This window comes from Zootoca vivipara, chromosome 2, assembly GCF_963506605.1.
Source record: "Zootoca vivipara chromosome 2, rZooViv1.1, whole genome shotgun sequence".
Lineage (NCBI taxonomy): Eukaryota > Metazoa > Chordata > Lepidosauria > Squamata > Lacertidae > Zootoca > Zootoca vivipara.
In genome coordinates, this window is record NC_083277.1 from 8306810 (window position 1) to 8324679 (window position 17870).

The window sequence follows — 17870 nt, forward strand, 5'->3', positions numbered from 1 at the left end:
CCCCTTTCCCAGCCGCCGGGAGAGTTTCTTCGTCCTTATTTTGGTCGGCATCAGCCACGTGGGAAGCAAGTAAGTGCAAAAAAGAGGCTCCTTTGCAGGGAAATCAGTTTTTGTGGAAGTAGAAGGTGGGCAGGTATTGAGAAGCCGGAGGAGAAATTTCTTGGGGTGTGTGTGTGTGTGTTTTGTGGGATGGTAAAACAGCTTTGCAGCTGATTTCCTCCTCTCTCTCCACCCCCAAAGTTATGTTCTTAGAGCGAGAAAGCGGGTGGAATTTGTAGGACTTACTTATTTAATTCAACGTCCGGACACTACACCGTTCGTTTGCAATAAGCTTCTAATCCCAGCTTCTCTCGGGGGTGTTTGTATTTTATTTTATTTTATTAATTTTAAACAGGTTTAAAAGCCTGTGAATCGGAGGTGATGAACTATGAGGGCGCGTGGGGATAAGGGTGGAATCCCGGAAGATCTCGAGTTTGAATGCTACCTCTGCTCTGAATTTACTAGGTGGGCTTTCTTTGTTTGGAAAAGCAAATATTAATTCTTAGGTGGGCTTTTATGGGCTATTAACTCCAGCCTCCTCCAGTTCTTTACAAAAGAAGCAGGAAGACTGCCTTACCAGCTGTGCTTCAGTGGCTGCATATGCACAATAAAAAAATTCCTTCAGTAGCACCTTAAAGACCAACTAAGTTTTTATTTTGGTATGAGCTTTCGTGTGCATGCACACTTCTTCAGATACCTGAAGAAGAAGTGTATCTGAAGAAGTGTGCATGCACACGAAAGCTCATACCAAAATAAAAACTTAGTTGGTCTTTAAGGTGCTACTGAAGGAATTTTTTTATTTTACTTCGACCCAGACCAACATGGCTACCTACCTGTAACCTGCATATGCACAGTATATTTAAAATACACTCCCCCCCCCCCCGTCGAAGAATTATGGCAACTTGGTATACCTCACCCCATAGAACTAAAGTTCCCAACACCCTTAACACACTATAATTTTCAGGATTCTTCAGGGGGGAAGTTCAGAAAGCGTGTGATCAGATTCACAGTTCTTTTTTTTTCTTTAGGGAGAAGCAGAGTTTCCAAGAGGAGCAAGCTGTTAGTAGCTCCTGTGCAAACCCCTCGTTTTTCTGCACACCTGTTCCTTTCAAGATCAGCTAGCTGAAATGGACAAAGTCCAGCACAAAGGCTAGGCATCCCTTGCTGGCTTCTTGCCTTCAGAAAGCGGCTCAGTTTTTTCTTTTTTTTAAAAAAAAATCTTATGCGCTTGAGAACTGTTTTCAAGATTTGTCTGTGGTAAAGATGTCAGGAGAATGCGCAGCAGCTGAGGTGGGCGTGGTTAATCCTGGGGATCTGGAAGCAATGAAGAATGGAGCAAGGACTCTCTGTGTTGCCCAGGTTGGGACGATTGGAGAGTTTGCCAGTTGGGCCATGCCGAGACCAGGGCGGCTGGAAGCTGAGGAGGGATTGGCCCACAGCTGGGAAATCCAATGGCAGGAGTTCCTGAAGGCGGTGAACACCCCTCACAAGGAGAGCCCAGAGTCTCCAAAAACCATGCGCTGGGACGTCACCAAATCCTTCCTGGTCCCTTCCGAAACGGTAGCTGATTTGGGAGCTTGTGGAGAGGTAGCGACTGGTCTTTGGCCAGGCCTCAAAGGAGGAGCTCACAAAACCTCAGAGGATCTGGACTCTGGCGAAAGGGGAGACAGCGTCAAAGTGGGCAAAGAGATCTCAAGCAAGGGTGCCGCCATGACAGAGACACAGCGCCAGCGCTTCCGGCTTTTCTGCTACCAGGAGGCTGAGGGACCCCAAGAGGCCTGCGACCGACTCCATGCGCTGTGCCGTGAGTGGCTGAAGCCAGAGAGGCGCACCAAGGAGCAGGTGCTGGAGCTGGTGATCCTGGAGCAGTTCTTGGCGGTCTTGCCACCGGCAATGCAGAGCTGGGTCCGAGATGGTACTCCTGCAACCTGTTCCCAGGCTGTGGCCCTGGCTGAGGATTTCCTGATGAGACAGCGAAAGGCTGAAGGTTTGGAAGGACAGGTGAGGCGAAGGAGCTGGGGAACCTCTGGTCATCCCCATTTGGCCTGCAAGGCCATTTTGGGCAAGCCAACCCCCCACACCCTCTACTTGATGTCATGTATAATGGAGGGGCTTCAAAGGAAGAATGGGAAACTTTAAGGCAAGCACCCGATTGTTCTTTGCTAGAGCAAGAAGTGCTCCCATGATGGGCAGTGGGACATGTGTTGAAATGGAGGGGGTTATTTTCATTTTACCAGCCATTTCAGTGGAAACTGCTGCTTCATCCCTGTGCTACTTTTTGAGCCCTTGAAAATGGGAGGTTCAAAAATTCACACAGGGCTGTTTAAAAGCCCTTTTGCAGAGAGCCACACAGGGCTGTTGGATTTTTGAGGTTAAGAGAGCAGTGCATGGCTGTGCACAGTGATGGCAGGCGATTGCCCTTTCAGGTTTCGCCTGACAGGCGTGGGCAGATAAGATCAGGCCCACCAGGCATAGAAGGCTCCCCACCTCTCTCCTAAAAGCTTTGGCGGGATGCAGAATTGGCAATAGAACATGGATGGAGGAATGAGATCCTTGAACAGATCCTTTGAGATGCTAGCCTCTTCTCTCTTTCCACTCTGTTCTAGGCTCGAGGAACTTTGGCAGAAGTGGTTGTGACCCTCTCTGAAGGGGATGAGACTGCACCAGAATTCTGTGAGGAAGAGGAGATGAAGAAGAAGAGCAGCCAGAATGCTGGCTTTCTAGGTATGGAATAGCTCCCTCTATTTCCAGTGCTGAGGCAGTGAGTGCCGTTCCTTACCTTACAATTGGTTTTCATATATGCAGTTGTGCCAGCTGTTTTTTTTAAAATCTGTATATAGAATCATAGAATCATAGAGTTGGAAGAATTAGGTGAATTAGGGACTTCTCCTGCATACGAAGACAGGCTCCAGCGCATTGAGTGGACGAGACCAAAAGTGGGTCCAGTGATTAAGAAGGTGGTTTCTGCATGTGCTGTAGAGGGAAATGAAGGGAAGGTAGCCCAGAAGGAAAACTCTGCTGCCTTGTGGGATATCTTCAGGAGAATAAAGGGCTAAGGAGTAAATCCTACACAAATTCAGAGTGCATTCCCTAAGATGGTTGGATGGTGCCTTGTACGCCTCCTTCCAGCCACTTCTGCAGCCAAGCTGGTGCCAAATGTATTGCTCTGCTATCCTCAGCGAGGCTGAGAGAGAGGTCTTGTCCTCTGGGGAGCTCAGGAACCCCATAACACTGCCCAGGCTTGCACCCCAGAGAGGTCACTTCAGTGCTGCTAGTGCAAAATAATAATAATAATTAATATTAATTATTGTTCATACCCCGCCCATCTGGCTGGGTTTCCCCAGCCACATCAAACGTTAAAAACTTCCCTAAACAGGGCTGCCTTCAGATGTCTTCTAAATCAGGCATCCACAAACTGCGGCCCTCCAGATGCTTTGGCCTACAACTCCCATGATCCCTATCTAACAGGACCAGTTGTCAGGGATGATGGGAATTGTAGTCCAAAACATCTGGAGGGCCGAAGTTTGGGGATGCCTGTTCTAAAAGTCAGGTAGTTATTTATCTCTTTGACATCTGATGCGAGGGCGTTCCACAGGGCAGGCGCCACTACCAAGAAGGCCCTCTGCCGGATTCCCTGTAGCTTCGCTTCTCGCAACGAGGGAACCGCCAGGAGGCCCTCGGCGCTGGACCTCAGTGTCCGGGCAGAACGATGGGGTGGAAAAACTCCTTCAGGCATACTGGGCCGAGACTCTTTAGGGCTTTAAAGGTCAGCACCAACACTTTGAATTGTGCTCGGAAACGTTTTACTTCACCCCCCAGAGGCACACTCCATTGTCTCGAGACAGGTGACAACGATATTTGGGGCGGGGTTTCCCCCACCCATTTTCCCTGCTTACCCCAATCCCCTTCCGTTCCAGGAGGCAATGAACTGACAGACAAGAACAATGTGAGAAGAGAGGAGCTGGAGGTCAACTTCGGGGTTCTAGGTACAGCGGAGCAGGATGAAGGAATCTGGCAGGAGAGATCTGTGGCGGCGGCTGCTTGTGAACAGCTCCCTGAACTCTCAGTCCCACCTCTGGGGACACAGGAGAGGAGGAGCACATTCTCCAGGAGGAGCATGACCCGGAGGCAAGGCCTTGAAAACCAGATAACACCCACAGAGCCCAAGCTCTACATATGCACAGTCTGCGGACATAGCTTCACACGGAGAGCAAATCTCTTTCGGCATCAGAAGATCCACACGGGACAGAAGTCCCACTGGTGTGCAGTTTGTGGGCAGAGCTTCCCTCGGAGGGACAGCCTCGTGAGTCACCAGAGAGCTCACGAAAAGGGGGTGACGGCTGGACGAAGAGGCCAAGAGGGGGAAATAGCCGCAAAGTCACCCAGAATCACAACAGCAGGTGTGTAAATTTAAAGCAGGTGTGGGGAACTGGATCACGAATGTGAGCCTGGTAGTCCTTAACCCTTCCTGCCCTGCCACTGCTCGGTTTGGACCAGTGTTCAAAATTAGCCAGGCGCCAGGCGCATTTTGCTTTCAACCACTTGCGACCAAGCAGAGAGGCCTGGTGTCTCCACCATCTGGGGATGCTTGGATCTGGACTGTTTTCACACACCAGTACCCCACCCTGTAGAATTCTATCTGTTATCTTTTATCTGCACAATCGGAATGAATTTTGTGGAACCAAATTGCTTTTTCTGTGCAGTCTGTTTTAAGAAAAGCAGGTCAGAATAGGCCAATATATATGTGGACTGTCCCTGGCTCAAGTGACTATTCTTCTTTTAAGTCAGTGGTTCCCAACCTTTTTTGGCCATGCCCCACCTAAGCATCTCTAAAATCCTGATGCCCCCCCCCAATGACATATGATTCTTATTATTCAAAAAGTGAACTATTCACGTGGAGGAAGCCTAAAAGGCCATTAATTTGGTCTAAACGTGAGGATTGTCTGTGTAATTGTCTGCAAAATTCCCCATCTCAGATCATGAGACTCTTAATCCCAGGGTCGTGGATTTGAGCCCCATGTTGGGTTAAAAATCCCTGCATTGCAGGAGGTAATTCTATGATTCTCTGTCTTTTTTTAAAAAAATTAATATTTATTAAACATTTCCAATCAAAGCAAATGATATATTCCAAGTTATACAAATTATCCAATAATCAAACAAATCCCAATGTTATGCCTAATTATAAATTATTATTTTTTTTTTCTGACTTCCCATGTGTCACAGTGGCCGGAGTAGGCTACTTCAGAGTAACGACGCTACGCAGCTCTGCATTTTATTTTTTTATTGGTGCTGCGTATTTACAGTGCTAAAGTCATTGCTATTTACACAGAGTGATGTGTTCAGTCGGTATCAGAACCTCCGAATGACTTTTGGCGCGTCTTTCCCCAGCACAAAAGCCTCGGAAGACCCATCCTCTTGCCCCTCCTCTTTCTGCGTAATTCTGGCGTTGGAGGGATAGGTCTCCCCCCTTTACTTGCCCCTTCCTGTCCCACCTGGGACCCTGGCTCCGCTACCTTGCCTGAGCCTCGGACCCGACTTCCTGCTTCCCCACTGGAATCAGAGCTCCCTCTGCTTTCCCCTGTGGTCAGTGCTGGGCTTGAACTCAGGAGGGGAGGGACTTCGCGATATCCCCTGTCCCTCACATCCACCCCCCTTCCAAGCTCCCCTTCTCCCCTCCCCAGGTCCCCCCCAGGTGTCGGTGACGACTGGAAACCTAGGAACTCAGTGCTTTCCGAGCCCGTTGGTGTGAACACCTCCGCCCAGTCCTGCGAGGCCCCCCCTTCCGCCTGGGAGGACTGGAATCCCAAAAAGTCCGTGGCGTCTGAGCTGGTGGGGGTAAAAATGTGCTGCCAATCTGCTTCTGCCTCTGACTGGGTGGATCTTGGTGACACCCATACCTCGTCTGCAGACTGTGCCTGGCTGCTGCCCCTTGTCTCCTGCAGCCAGGCTTTCCCGTTTCCCTGCTGTGGTGCTGCGTCAGTGGGGGAGGGCACCACCGTTCCCGCCTTTCCTTGCCACTCCCTGCGATGTGGGCAGTCTCTGACGAGATGCTGGGGTGAGTTGCAGAGAAAGCAATTCCCGCCCCTTCCCTCCTTGCGTCTTGGCGCCGCTGGGGTTTGAAAAGCCCGCGCGCGCGCGCTATCAATCTGCATGGGCTCCTGGTCCTGGCTGGCTCCAGGCGTGGCTTGAAAGGGTTGTTGAGGGAGTGGCTTCTCTTGCGACCGTGGGAACCAAGCCCGCTTTGCGCGCGTCGCTTGCTTGTCGTTCCACCGGGATTCCTGTCTCACCCCCACCGCCAGAGCCGCTTTGCTCAGCTGATCCATAGTACTGGGCTTTGGACCTCTCGAGAGTTCATCCTTCACCTCCTCGTGCAAACCCAAGTAAAACGCAGCTTGCATAGGAGGCGACTCCAAAACCCACCCCAGTCTGTGCACCAGCATGGTGAATTTCGCCCAATATGCGCGAACTGTCATATTTCCTTGGCGTAAATTATGCAGTTCCTCCTTAGTCTGGTCCAAATGACTATCGGACGAATACATCGTCCTCAAACCTTCTAGAAATTGTTGGACATTTTTCATGCAAGGATTCTTGGTTGCGATTAACGGTCTTAGCCACTCCCTGGCTGCTCCGGTCAGATGTTCCACAATAAACGCTACTCTGTGCTCATCATCGGGGAACTCATTCTGGTGCAGCTCAAGAGCATACACGATCTCAGTCTCAAAGCCATGATATTCCCTCGGGTCTCCATTGAACTTGCTTACAAGGGTCCCTGCTCTCCTTCCTGGCAGCACTTGGACTTGGGGAGCCCCTCCCGCCTTGTCTTTCTCTGCATCTAGCTTGCTTTGGAGGTCTACCGCCACCGCCCTTAATTGCTGCTCTCTTTCCTGAAGCGCTCTCACCTGTTCCACAAGTTGTAGCCGTTCTTCCTGGACCTTCTTAGTCTCTTCTTTTGCTGCCTTTAATTCTCCCTGTGCCTGCAGATGCAGCTTCTGCAGCTCCTCTTGCGCTTGTTCAGCGAGCTGCCGCCATTTCTCCGCCTCTGGCACGCTCATCCCGGCAACTCCAAAGTAGCCCAAAAAAGATTCGGAGGTTGCTGTCACAGTGGCCGGAGTAGGCTACTTCAGAGTAACGACGCTACGCAGCTCTGCATTTTATTTTTTTATTGGTGCTGCGTATTTACAGTGCTAAAGTCATTGCTATTTACACAGAGTGATGTGTTCAGTCGGTATCAGAACCTCCGAATGACTTTTGGCGCGTCTTTCCCCAGCACAAAAGCCTCGGAAGACCCATCCTCTTGCCCCTCCTCTTTCTGCGTAATTCTGGCGTTGGAGGGATAGGTCTCCCCCCTTTACTTGCCCCTTCCTGTCCCACCTGGGACCCTGGCTCCGCTACCTTGCCTGAGCCTCGGACCCGACTTCCTGCTTCCCCACTGGAATCAGAGCTCCCTCTGCTTTCCCCTGTGGTCAGTGCTGGGCTTGAACTCAGGAGGGGAGGGACTTCGCGATATCCCCTGTCCCTCACACCATGCTTTGAGATTGGAAGGAATCCTAATCATCTCATATTTCTACTGCATTTCAAAATAATACAATAATTCCCTGAAAACAGTGAAGGATTAACATCAGATTCTCTGACTTTCATTCCAGCAGGCCCTGTGTGGACGATTCAGGATGACGGCGAGCTGCTTTGCGTCCCGTCGGAAGGAAACGAAGTGTGTGGAGAGGAGAAGCAAGACGATGAAAAGAGGAAAGGAGGAAGAACAACAGTGACTTGGAGGGATAAGCCCATGGCAGAAGAGCTTTACTTCAAAGTCGCAATCCCACAAGCGGGACAGCAAGGAGCAGGAAGGCCGGTGTGCTCCATCTGTGGGAAAAGCTTCGTTCACAGATCCTCCCTTAACAGACACATGAAAGCTCACACGGGAGAGAGGCTGCACAAGTGTTCGGACTGCGGGAAGAAGTTCAGCCCGGCGGTGTCCAAGGGAAAGACGGCAGACGCCGGGAAGAAAACGTATCGGTGTGCGAAGTGCGAGGGGGGCAGCCGCCCCAAGCCGAGCCTTAATGGCCGCAAGAGGACGAATTGGTTCAGGTGTTTGGAGTGCGGCCACAACTCCAACTGTCTGTCGCACCTTCTTAGACACCAGAGAATCCACACGGGAGAGAAGCCATATCCGTGCCCCATCTGCGGGAGGAAGTTCCGCCAGACCACGCACCTCGTCAGGCACGAGAGGACGCATGGAAATAAGAAGCCACATTTCTGATGGCCGGGAGGAACTTCAAAGCTGTGCGTGTCTAGATGGCAGGAGACACAAGTGAGGCTGTGTGCGCCCCTGCAATCCATGTCTGGAGGGACCTTGATGGTGTTTGCTGCAGAGATGCATTGTACTGTAGGTTGATAAAACGCAAGATCCCAAAGCTTGAAGACAGACCGCTTGTGCTCCACGGTAAAGGTCCCCAGCTAAAAATGGGTTTCACATCCACATGAGGAAGTTCCAGGGGTTTTAGACAACAAGCTGAGCATCCATCCGTTGCTCCGTGCGATGGATAAAATGGCAAATGTCATTCACATCAGCGCAAGGAGTGTCGTGGTCTGGATCATAAGTAGTACAGTTGTACCTTGGATCCCGGACGCCTTGCAAGTCAAACGTTTTGGCTCCCAAATGCCGCAAACATGGAAGTAAAGAAATTGGAGTTCTTGGTGGAACTTGCAAGCAAGGAAGCGAAGAAATCCCAAGGATTCAGGCCAAGATTTTGATTTACTAGATATGTGATTTTCAAGTCAAGTGAAATTTATTCCTTTTCCAGATGAGATGAAAACTCCAGGACAAGGCCCTGTTTTGATATTCTTCGACCTTAAAACTCTTAAGAGTTTAGCTGAGGAAGACTATCGATACAGGGCCTTGTCCTGGAGTTTTCATCTCATCTGGAAAAGGAATAAATTTCACTTAAGACTTGAAAATCACATATCTAGTAAATTGTCATTTTGGCCTGAGTTCTTGGGATTTTTTCGCTTCCTCGCTTGCAAACCTGGAAGTCACACTTCCACTTTGTGAAATACTTTTGGAAGCTGAATGTCCGACAAAATACTTTTGGAAGCCAAATGTCTGACGGGGCTTCCGTGGCTTCCTGCAGCCAATCAGAAGCCATGATTTGGTTATCAAACGTTTTGGAAGTCGAATGGACTTCTAGAACGGATTCCGTTTGACTTCCAAGGTATGACTGTAATGGGAGTTCTGGACTCATCCGGGCTATGCATTTAAAGCATTATCATACTGCTTGAAACACTCCTGGTTTCCCTTCCAAAGAATCCTGGGAAACGTAGTTTGTTAAGTGTGCTGGGGGCTGTTAGGAGGCTCCTGTTCCCCTCACAGGGCTGCAGTCCCCAGAGTTCCCCTGTGAAGATAGATGGATTGATTGTTAAACCACACTGAGAACTGTCGCTCCGTGTGGGAGAATATGGGGTCACCTAACAATGCCCATCACCTTTAACAAACTACACTTCCCAGGATTCTCTGGGGGAAGACAACGCTGGCGAGCTAAATGACGTCTGGGGCGTTTGAAGAGAGCTTTGTCTTTGCAGAGCCATGTGGCTCCATGAAACAGAAGTGCCAAACACTTGGTTCTTGCTACATTATTGCTGGACTTACTGCTGGACTCCAGCTGCCCTTAGCCAATGTGACCCAAAGTCAAGGGCAGTGGGGGTTGTAGTCTAGCAATATCTGTTCCCCATCCCTGAAGCTGAATGTGCCAGTTAGGACTGATTGCCTGTGGCGAGGGAGACAAAGTTTCAGGCACTCAAGGAAGAGAGAGATAAACAACAGCAACGGATAGCACATACTCTCTCTGCCCCCTGTTTCTCAGGCTATAAATGTTCCAGAGATTATCAGTATTTTGAAAGCAAGCAAACAAAGTATTTTCAGTCCAGTTCAGAGCCGCAGTAAGCATCTCTAATCAGTTTCCGTTAGAATATGATAATGAAAAGCTTTGAGCTGGAATAGGGATCATTTCACCTGCCCTTGATTCTTTGCAATCGTGAATTTGGAGTATTCCCTCACGAGAAGCACCAGTTGAGTAATTTCTCTCTCTCTCTCTCCTTACTGAGTGGGAAATTGAAGGGATATAAACCCGGTATTTCAATGAAAAATGGGAAGCCAGTCTGCGCAGGATCGGGCTGCGTTCATTGACTAGTAACGTGTGGCCATATTTACAGGGTTTGTGTATAAGCTGAAATGTCAGCATGGAAAATGTTAAGCAAGGATGCCCCCCCCCCTTTAGAGCAGGGATAGGGGGAACTTTTGGGGGGGTCTTCTGGAGGTTGCTGGACTCCAATTCCCATCATCCCCTATGACTATTGGCCATGCTGGCCCTCGGGTGCTGATGGGAATTGGAGTCCAATAGCACCTGGAAAGTGCTGTGTTTGTGTCTAGCAAATTGTTACAGAGTGAATTGTATCTGTTCAAGATTCACGGCCCTCCAACCAGTTATCTCCCCCATTCCCCAGTTGTCCTTATTGGGCTCTGCAATTTTCCTCCAAATTTTTTTCCTGTATTTTTGGTACTTTTTGGTACTTCTTTCATCTTGCGGGTCTGCCGTTTCATTTGGGCTATGAAAGCATTGGCACGTACACACTGGAATATCAGAACTAGAGGGCATTTTAATAAAATATTGTTTATAAAAAATAAAAGCAAACCCGCAATGGTTGTCACAAATCCCACAAATAGAGAATGTAACCTTCTTAGGGACTGCCTCAATGACCAGAACGTTTCTGCAACATATAGTGATAGATTTAAATAAATTGCTCTTTTGTAAGGAAAATGGTTTTGTTTGTTTTTGTAGTAGGCATTATTGTATATCTATTACTTCATCAAATTTCAAAAACACCCTTCATCTGAGGATCACAGGGCATTTTACATATAAGAACACAAAAACACAAAACATAGTAACAAACAAAACAACAAACAAACCAGTAATCCCCCTGGGAGAAGAGGAATCTTTTTGCCTAGCGCCTAAAGATAGCTAACGAAAATGCCAGAAGAGCCCTTGTCCACAAATGGGGAGCCACTGCAGAAAAGGACCTGTTTTTGTGTTGCCACCCTCCAGACCCCTCATGGAGGCATATGAAGACAAACAAAGCATTTTTGTTCAAAACATTTTCAGAGAATCACAGAATAGTAGATTTGGAAAGGACCCTGCCATGAGTTTTTAATATTGTGTTGGTAGCTGCCTAGAGTGGCTGGGGAGGCCTGGCCAGATGGGCAGGGTATAAGTAATAAATTATTTTATTATTTTATTATTTCATCGTTTAAGAACATAAGAGGAGTCTTCTGGATCAGACCAAAGGCTCATCTGGTCTGTCATCCTGTTCTCACAGGGGCCGGCCTGTGGAATACCAGCAAGCAAGATTCAGGCACAATAGCCCTTTCCCCTCCTTTACTTGCCTTTTCTCTAAACTAAAAAGCCCCAAACGTTGCAGCCTTTTCCTTACATGAGAGCTGCCTGTTTTTTCTCAGCTGTGCAATATCCTTTTTGAGTTGAGGCGACCAGAACTGTACACAGTATTCCAAGTGCAGTCTTCTAGAAACAAATAAAAATATGCTCCCAGAAGTACACTGGGTTGCATTCAACAAAAAGTCCAATGCAGGGTAGACCCATTGAAATCAACGGATCTAAGTTAGTGGCGTGCCCATTCACTTCAGTGGGTCTACTCTGAGTAAAGCAAGCGTTGAAGAGCCCTTGCCATTTATCGGGAAGGGAAGCTAGACCACAACTGTGCGTGTGTGTGTATTTTTTTCTTAAAAACTAGTTCCCCCCCATCCCACCCCACCCCCCGCCTAGAATTTTCTTCTTAGCAGAGAACTACATTTCCCAGGAGCCTTTGCGAGACTAAAAAAACGAAGAAGATGGTACCGGTTTTAAGCACCACCACCTGCGTGTGCAAATTTATGTAGAAAATAGAAATCGGGGGCAGGAGAAGAAAAAGAAAAGCCCGTTTTGTACAGGAGGTGAATCTGAACTTCAGAAAGGTAAAACAAACAAAACAGAGCACAAGTAATCAGAGATGAGAGGGTGTTTGGGTGCTTGTTTGTTTTTTAAATGTCTATGCAAATAATGTAGGCAAACCCCTTCCTCCTCTGATCCCGCCCACAGAAACAGCTTTAAATATATACAGTATAAATATACTGTATATGTATGTATACATCATCTCTCCTGGACTGAAGTGGTCGTTTTGCAGCTGCAGAGTCCTCCTCCAGGGCAGTGTCAGGTGAATGTCAGGTTGCTGGGAGGGAGATCAGAGGTGTTCTTGGGGGAGGGAAGACCGCTAAGCTTTCAATTCCCTTGTAGGCTTGCATGGGATGGGAGTAAGCCCCATTGACTGCAATCACAGTGTCTTTTCCCCAGTAAATGTGTGTATGAGTGTTGGGAATGTGGAGCCTCTGTTGTTGTTGTTGTTTTTTTTTTTTAACTGATTTGGAAAAAGTGCAGAGAGAAATGTTTACCAGGTTTCATGTTTGACTTACTATATTGTTGTTGTTTATTAGTTACATTTCCCCAAGGAGCTGGAGGTGGCACACCTAATTTTCCTCTTCCCCATTTTATCCTCATAACAACCCTGTGAGGCAGGCTAGGCTGGGAGGCACTGGCTGGCCCAAGGTCACCATAGTGAGCTCCATGGCAGAGTGGGGATTCGAACCCTGGTTAATGAGGTCCTAGTCCAGACATTTAACCACACCACACACCACATTGGCTATCCAGGGAAATGATTTAAATTTCAGGATGGCCACTCCCCACGCAAGGCTCTGTGCTTTCTCTGCTCTGGGTATCTGGTGTCAGAGAAACGAGTTCAAATCCCACGTGTTTGCTTTTATTTTTGGAACATTCAAGCCGCTTACAGGATTTTCTTACAGTCAAAACAATAGGATCACAAATGAATTAAGAAACCCAATGGTAGGGCTGGCCCTTTGGATTTGTGTATTTCAGGGATGGGGAACCTGCTGCGTGTGTCCATGTGTTTTGGGAGACTCGAACTCCCGTCAGCTCCAGCCAGCGTGGCCAGTACGTTTCCAAGCACAATTCAAAGTGTTGGTGCTGACCTTTAAAGCCCTAAACGGCCTCGGTCCTGTATACCCGAAGGAGCGTCTCCACCCCCATCGTTCAGCCCAGACACTGAGGTCCAGCTCCGAGGGCCTTCTGGCGGTTCCCTCACTGCGAGAAGCAAAGCTACAGGGAACCAGGCAGAGGGCCTTTTCGGTAGTGGCGCCCGCCCTGTGGAACGCCCTCCCACCAGAGGTCAAAGAGAACAACAATTACCAGACTTTTAGAAGGCATCTCAAGGCAGCCCTGTTTAGGGAAGCTTTTAATGTTTGATGGATTTCTGTATTTTAGTATTTTGTTGGAAGCCGCCCAGAGTGGCTGGGGGAACCCAGCCAGATGGGCGGGGTATAAATATATTATTATTATTATTATTATTATTATTATTATTATTATTATTATGGCACTTATGGTCTAGTGACATCAGGATGGCCACAGGTTCCCAACCACAGTGCATTTTCTTTCTCGGCTCCTGAAACCCTGTTTTCTCTTTTCAAGGGGGGTCCCGTTAACGTCAGTCTCAAGCACTATAGCCCTCTTCTAGAGACCGACAAAAGAGCAGAAAGCTACTTCGCAATCCAAGAAGCGCCATTTTCTGCACTGGGACACGAGGGCCCTTTGCTGGAAACAAAATGGCTGCCGAACAGATTCCCACAGTGGGATTCAGCCTCCAGTTCCAGGCAGCCCTGGAGAAGTGGATGCAGCCGGGGTTCGAAATTCAGGAGCATGGCCCAGCAATTCCCAAAGCGGGGGACAAGGAGGTAGATGAAGGAAAGTCCTCGACAGTGCTCTCTGAAGGGAGAATCAGGGGATTTGTTCAAAGGGCACCAGCGCAACAGGTTAAACAGGAACCAGGAGATGTGCTGCACCAGCAGTGTGAATCTCAGTGGCAGGACTTCTTGAAGATGGTGGAGTCCCAACAGTCTCAACAGGGAACCGCACCATTGCCAGAGGAGCCGTCCCCATGGGATGACACAAAATCTTTCCTGGCCTCCTTCGAGAAAGTGGCTGAAGCCTGCCGGTGGCCCAAGGAAGAGTGGGCGGCCCAACTCCTGCCGGCCCTCAGTGGAGAAGCCGAATGGGCCTTCAGCAGCCTGAGTGCTAGAGACAAGGAGGATTATGGGAAAGTGAAGGCGGCCATCTTGCGAGAAGAGGCCACGAGGAGGGAGAAGGTGCGCCAGCACTTCCGGGGCTTCTGCTACCAGGAGGCTGAAGGGCCTAGGGGGGCCTACAGCCGGCTCCAGGAGCTTTGTTCCCGGTGGCTGAAAGTCGAGAGGTACACGAAGGAGCAGATCCTGGAGCTGCTGATCCTGGAGCAGTTCCTGACCGTCCTGCCGGCGGAGATCCAGAGCTGGGTGAGGGAGTGCGGGCCGGAGACCTGCTCCCAGGCGGTGGCCCTGGCTGAGGGGTTCCTGCAAGAGGAAACGCAAAAGCGGGGAAAGGTGAGGCCATTTTTTAGCCTGAGATGATCTGGTATCAATGTGGCAGCTGTGTGATGTCAGAGTGACCCTACTGCATTGTGCAAACAGCCCGTGACATTCCTCCAAAACACCCGCAAAGAGGTGCATGGTTTAAGGGGGCTGAGATTTGTGTGGAAACCCCTTTCCTCTTACGGAGCTGTAGTTCCCAGAGTGGTTTAACAATCAAATCCTCCTCACGAGCATTTTTTGGAAATTTTAGCTCTGTGAGCGGAATAGGGGTCTCCATGCAAAACTCAGCCCCCTTAACAAACTACCATTCCCAATATTCTTTGGGGATGAAAGCCATGTTGTAATAGTGTTTTCATTTCATTTCATTTTTGTCTATTTCTAACATTCTGTGTTATCTTTTTGTATTCTTATCTCCTTGTTTTTATTACAGAGCATTCTGTGGCCTGTGCAAAATGTGGTCTATAAATCATCTCAGTAATTCAAGTCCTTCCCTGGCCTGAGAGAGGTCAAGAGGAAGCAGTTCATTCACTCCTTGGGAGTGGATTGGTGGAGACTTGTCTTCCCCTTCCCAAGATGTCTGCCCTTTCCAGCACTTGCATCTCCCTGCTGAAAGGGATGTTCTCTGCTCATTTCCAGAAGCAGATCCCATCTGAGGAGGTGGAGGCTAAGCTGGAGGTGGATGGAGGAGACTTCGGCTCACTGGGTGAGTTGAGATGCCGTGTGGCTCTCTGGTGTCTTGGTTAAATTCCCTCATGTGGCCATATGTTGTATGCACCATTCAGTGGCTGAGGCCCTTGCTGACTGAAGTGGGCAGGCATAACCCAGGAGGATAACCTTCTCTGTGTTGGCCCCAGGTCCAAGGAATGCCAACCCTGGAGAGGACCACCTAGGCCCGTCACTGTCTACTTTCTGGTGCCGGATGAAAGCTGGCTTCTGAGAGGGCTTTTGCAATTGGCCAAGGCTATTTTCAGTAGTGTTCTTTCATTTTTCTGCTCTGCTTGGGGTAAAAGCCATTAGAAGTAGGACGGAACAAGTCACATATAATCCCAATCAACACAGTATTCAAAATGGGGAAAGCTCCTGAATATCAATAACAACAATTACACAAACAAAGCAATTAGCATCAATACTATAGTACGTTTAGAGAAAGACTGAGCTTAAATGGCAGTATAGCCAAAAAAAGAACGACAAATATTATTTCCGCTGTTTTTCTCTCTATCTCCTCTCCCCTGTGTCTTTTGGTTGATCCAATAACAACTGACTTCTTGATTGTCTTTGCTAAGGGAAGGAAATATTGGATGTGTAAACATACTTTTGGGTTTTCTGTTGGGACATCTATCTGGTTGGCCATGGTGATGACAGGATGCTGGACTAGATGGCTTTGACTTCATCTGGCTGTAGGCTCTCCTCATGTTCTCAACATTTTTATAGTCATGTCTAGGGTTCAAAGCACTTCATGAACCTTATCCAGGGGGCCATGCCAGGCTAGTGAGAGGTTGTGGCCTTGGGAGAGTTCCAGACAGAGAGACTTGGAAGGCTGAATTTGGCCCCTGGGCAGCTGCTAGTTGCCTAAGTAATTCTAGCCTAGTTGGGCCGAAAGGTGTAAGGCTGCTTTTTGTGGTTTTCTTTCCAAACTTCTGGACCCGTCCAGGAAATTAAACTTAGGTTCATGGTGGAAAATTCGTTGGGGAAAAGCATCCCCTGTGTGCCCAGGGAATGACTTTCTGTATTTCATTTTCTCGTTTCTCCACAGACGAAAGAGGGGTGTGTATCAAGGAGGTGGAGAAATGTGGGCCGGAAAATTCCACCCGATTAAGGCCACGCGAGAGAGAGTCTGCCGGGAGAGGAGAAAATGTTCCTCCGCTTCGTGAAAAGGCCTCAGAGAGTTGGCGTAGCCCTCGGTGGCAGCAGAACAGCCTCCCCAGAGCAGGAGCAGTCGAATCCATTCCATGTGCAGGAGGCTCCAAGGAGCTCTGCCAAGCCCCAGGCCACCAGGTGACGCAGACCGGTAAGAGACAAAACACCTGCACAGTCACAGGTCAAACTTCACTGAACATTAGAGAATACACACAGGAGAAAAGCTGTACAGCGGCTTGCATTACAGGGCAGAGGTTCAGCCGCAGGTCAAATATTAACTGTCATCAGAGAATCCACATAGAAGGAGAGTCCACAACCCCCCGAGGGAGACGATTCCACTGTTGAACGGCTATTATTATCAGAAAGTTTTTCCATATGCTTAGTCGGAATCTCCTTTCTTGTAACTTGAAGCCATGGTTTCGAGTCCTACCCTCTGGAACAGGAGAAAACAAGCTTGCTCCCTTAAAGTATTTGAAGATGGCTATCACATCTCTTCTTAGTCTCCTCTTTTCCAGGCTAAACCCAATTCCTTCAAGTGCTCCTTGTAAGGCTTAGTTTCCAGACCCTTGATCATCCTGGTTGCCCTCCTCTGCACACGTTGCAGCTTATCAACGTCCTTCATAAATTGTGGTGCTCAAAATTGGACACAGTATTCCAAGTGTGATCTGACCAAGACAGAATAAAGGTAAAGGTAAAGGGACCCCTGACCATTAGGTCCATTCGTGACTGACTCTGGGTTGCGGCGCTCATCTCGTGTTATTGGCCGAGGGAGCCGGTGTACAGCTTCCAGGTCATATGGCCAGCATGACAAAGCCACTTCTGGCAAACCAGAGCAGCACACAGAAACGCCGTTTACCTTCCCGCTGTAGTGGTAACTATTTATCTACTTGCACTTTGAACTGCTTTCGAACTGCTAGGTTGGCAGGAGCAGGAACCGAGCAATGGGAGCTCACCGCCGACCTTCTGATCAGCAAGCCCTAGGCTCTGTGGTTTAACCCACAGCGCCACCCGCATCCTTTTTTAAGAATAGAGTGGTACTATTACGTCCCTTTACCTGGACACTATACTTCTGTTGATCAGAATGCTGAACTAGACAGGCCACATACACACCTCGCCCTGTAACTCAGGGTTGGAGGGCAGTCCTCCAAGCATCTCTATCTAGCCCTTGGGACCTTCCACAGGCCTCATCCCTTTCCAGCCTTGTTTTATACACTCAGACATTTTTGCGTAGATGGGCTTTGTCCTAGAACCCTGATAAGGATGCCTGCTTGCTCGTCTGGACAGAGGACAGAGGGGTGTGTGAGAGTACAGGTAGAAACTTCGCTTCCCATAAAAAATAAATTTTGTATCAATTACTCCACCCACTTCTGCCTTTGGCCCCACCCACCAATGGCATGTGGGACATGGAAGGTTGCCCAGAGGAGACCATAGACCTTGGATTGACAAGGGCTCCTCACCT

The 17870-nt window shown here is 48.8% G+C and overlaps 2 protein-coding genes across 3 annotated transcripts; both read left to right on the forward strand.

The window, feature by feature from the left end:
- Window positions 1–8801, forward strand: LOC118080232 (zinc finger protein 397-like). Of its 2 annotated transcripts, XM_060270668.1 has the most exons (5): window positions 1–69; window positions 1068–2040; window positions 2646–2763; window positions 3957–4439; window positions 7683–8801. In XM_060270668.1, the coding sequence occupies exons 2-5, from the start codon at window positions 1303–1305 to the stop codon at window positions 8294–8296; spliced, it is 1953 nt and encodes a 650-aa protein (XP_060126651.1). In that variant the 5' UTR covers window positions 1–69; window positions 1068–1302; the 3' UTR covers window positions 8297–8801. The 2 variants fall into 2 exon arrangements, with proteins under 2 accessions (XP_060126651.1, XP_060126650.1); XM_060270667.1 differs by lacking the exon at window positions 1–69 and having other exon boundaries at window positions 755–2040.
- A 4940-nt stretch (window positions 8802–13741) lies between these two features.
- LOC132591119 (uncharacterized) lies at window positions 13742–15059 on the forward strand. The gene is made up of 2 exons (XM_060270807.1): window positions 13742–14566; window positions 14985–15059. The coding sequence occupies exons 1-2, from the start codon at window positions 13757–13759 to the stop codon at window positions 15030–15032; spliced, it is 858 nt and encodes a 285-aa protein (XP_060126790.1). The 5' UTR covers window positions 13742–13756; the 3' UTR covers window positions 15033–15059.
- Window positions 15060–17870: the final 2811 nt, after the last annotated feature.

What these genes read in the sequence shown, in the direction of transcription:
- LOC118080232 (XM_060270668.1), top strand. Translation starts at nt 1,303, where the DNA reads ATGTCAGGAGAATGCGCAGCAGCTGAGGTGGGCGTGGTTAATCCTGGG. An exon ending in CTGAAGGTTTGGAAGGACAG is followed by an intron (nt 2,041 to 2,645) that starts GTGAGGCGAAGG and finishes ACTCTGTTCTAG; the next exon opens with GCTCGAGGAACTTTGGCAGA. An exon ending in ACCCAGAATCACAACAGCAG is followed by an intron (nt 4,440 to 7,682) that starts GTGTGTAAATTT and finishes CTTTCATTCCAG; the next exon opens with CAGGCCCTGTGTGGACGATT.
- LOC132591119 (XM_060270807.1), top strand. Translation starts at nt 13,757, where the DNA reads ATGGCTGCCGAACAGATTCCCACAGTGGGATTCAGCCTCCAGTTCCAG. An exon ending in AAACGCAAAAGCGGGGAAAG is followed by an intron (nt 14,567 to 14,984) that starts GTGAGGCCATTT and finishes TTTTTATTACAG; the next exon opens with AGCATTCTGTGGCCTGTGCA.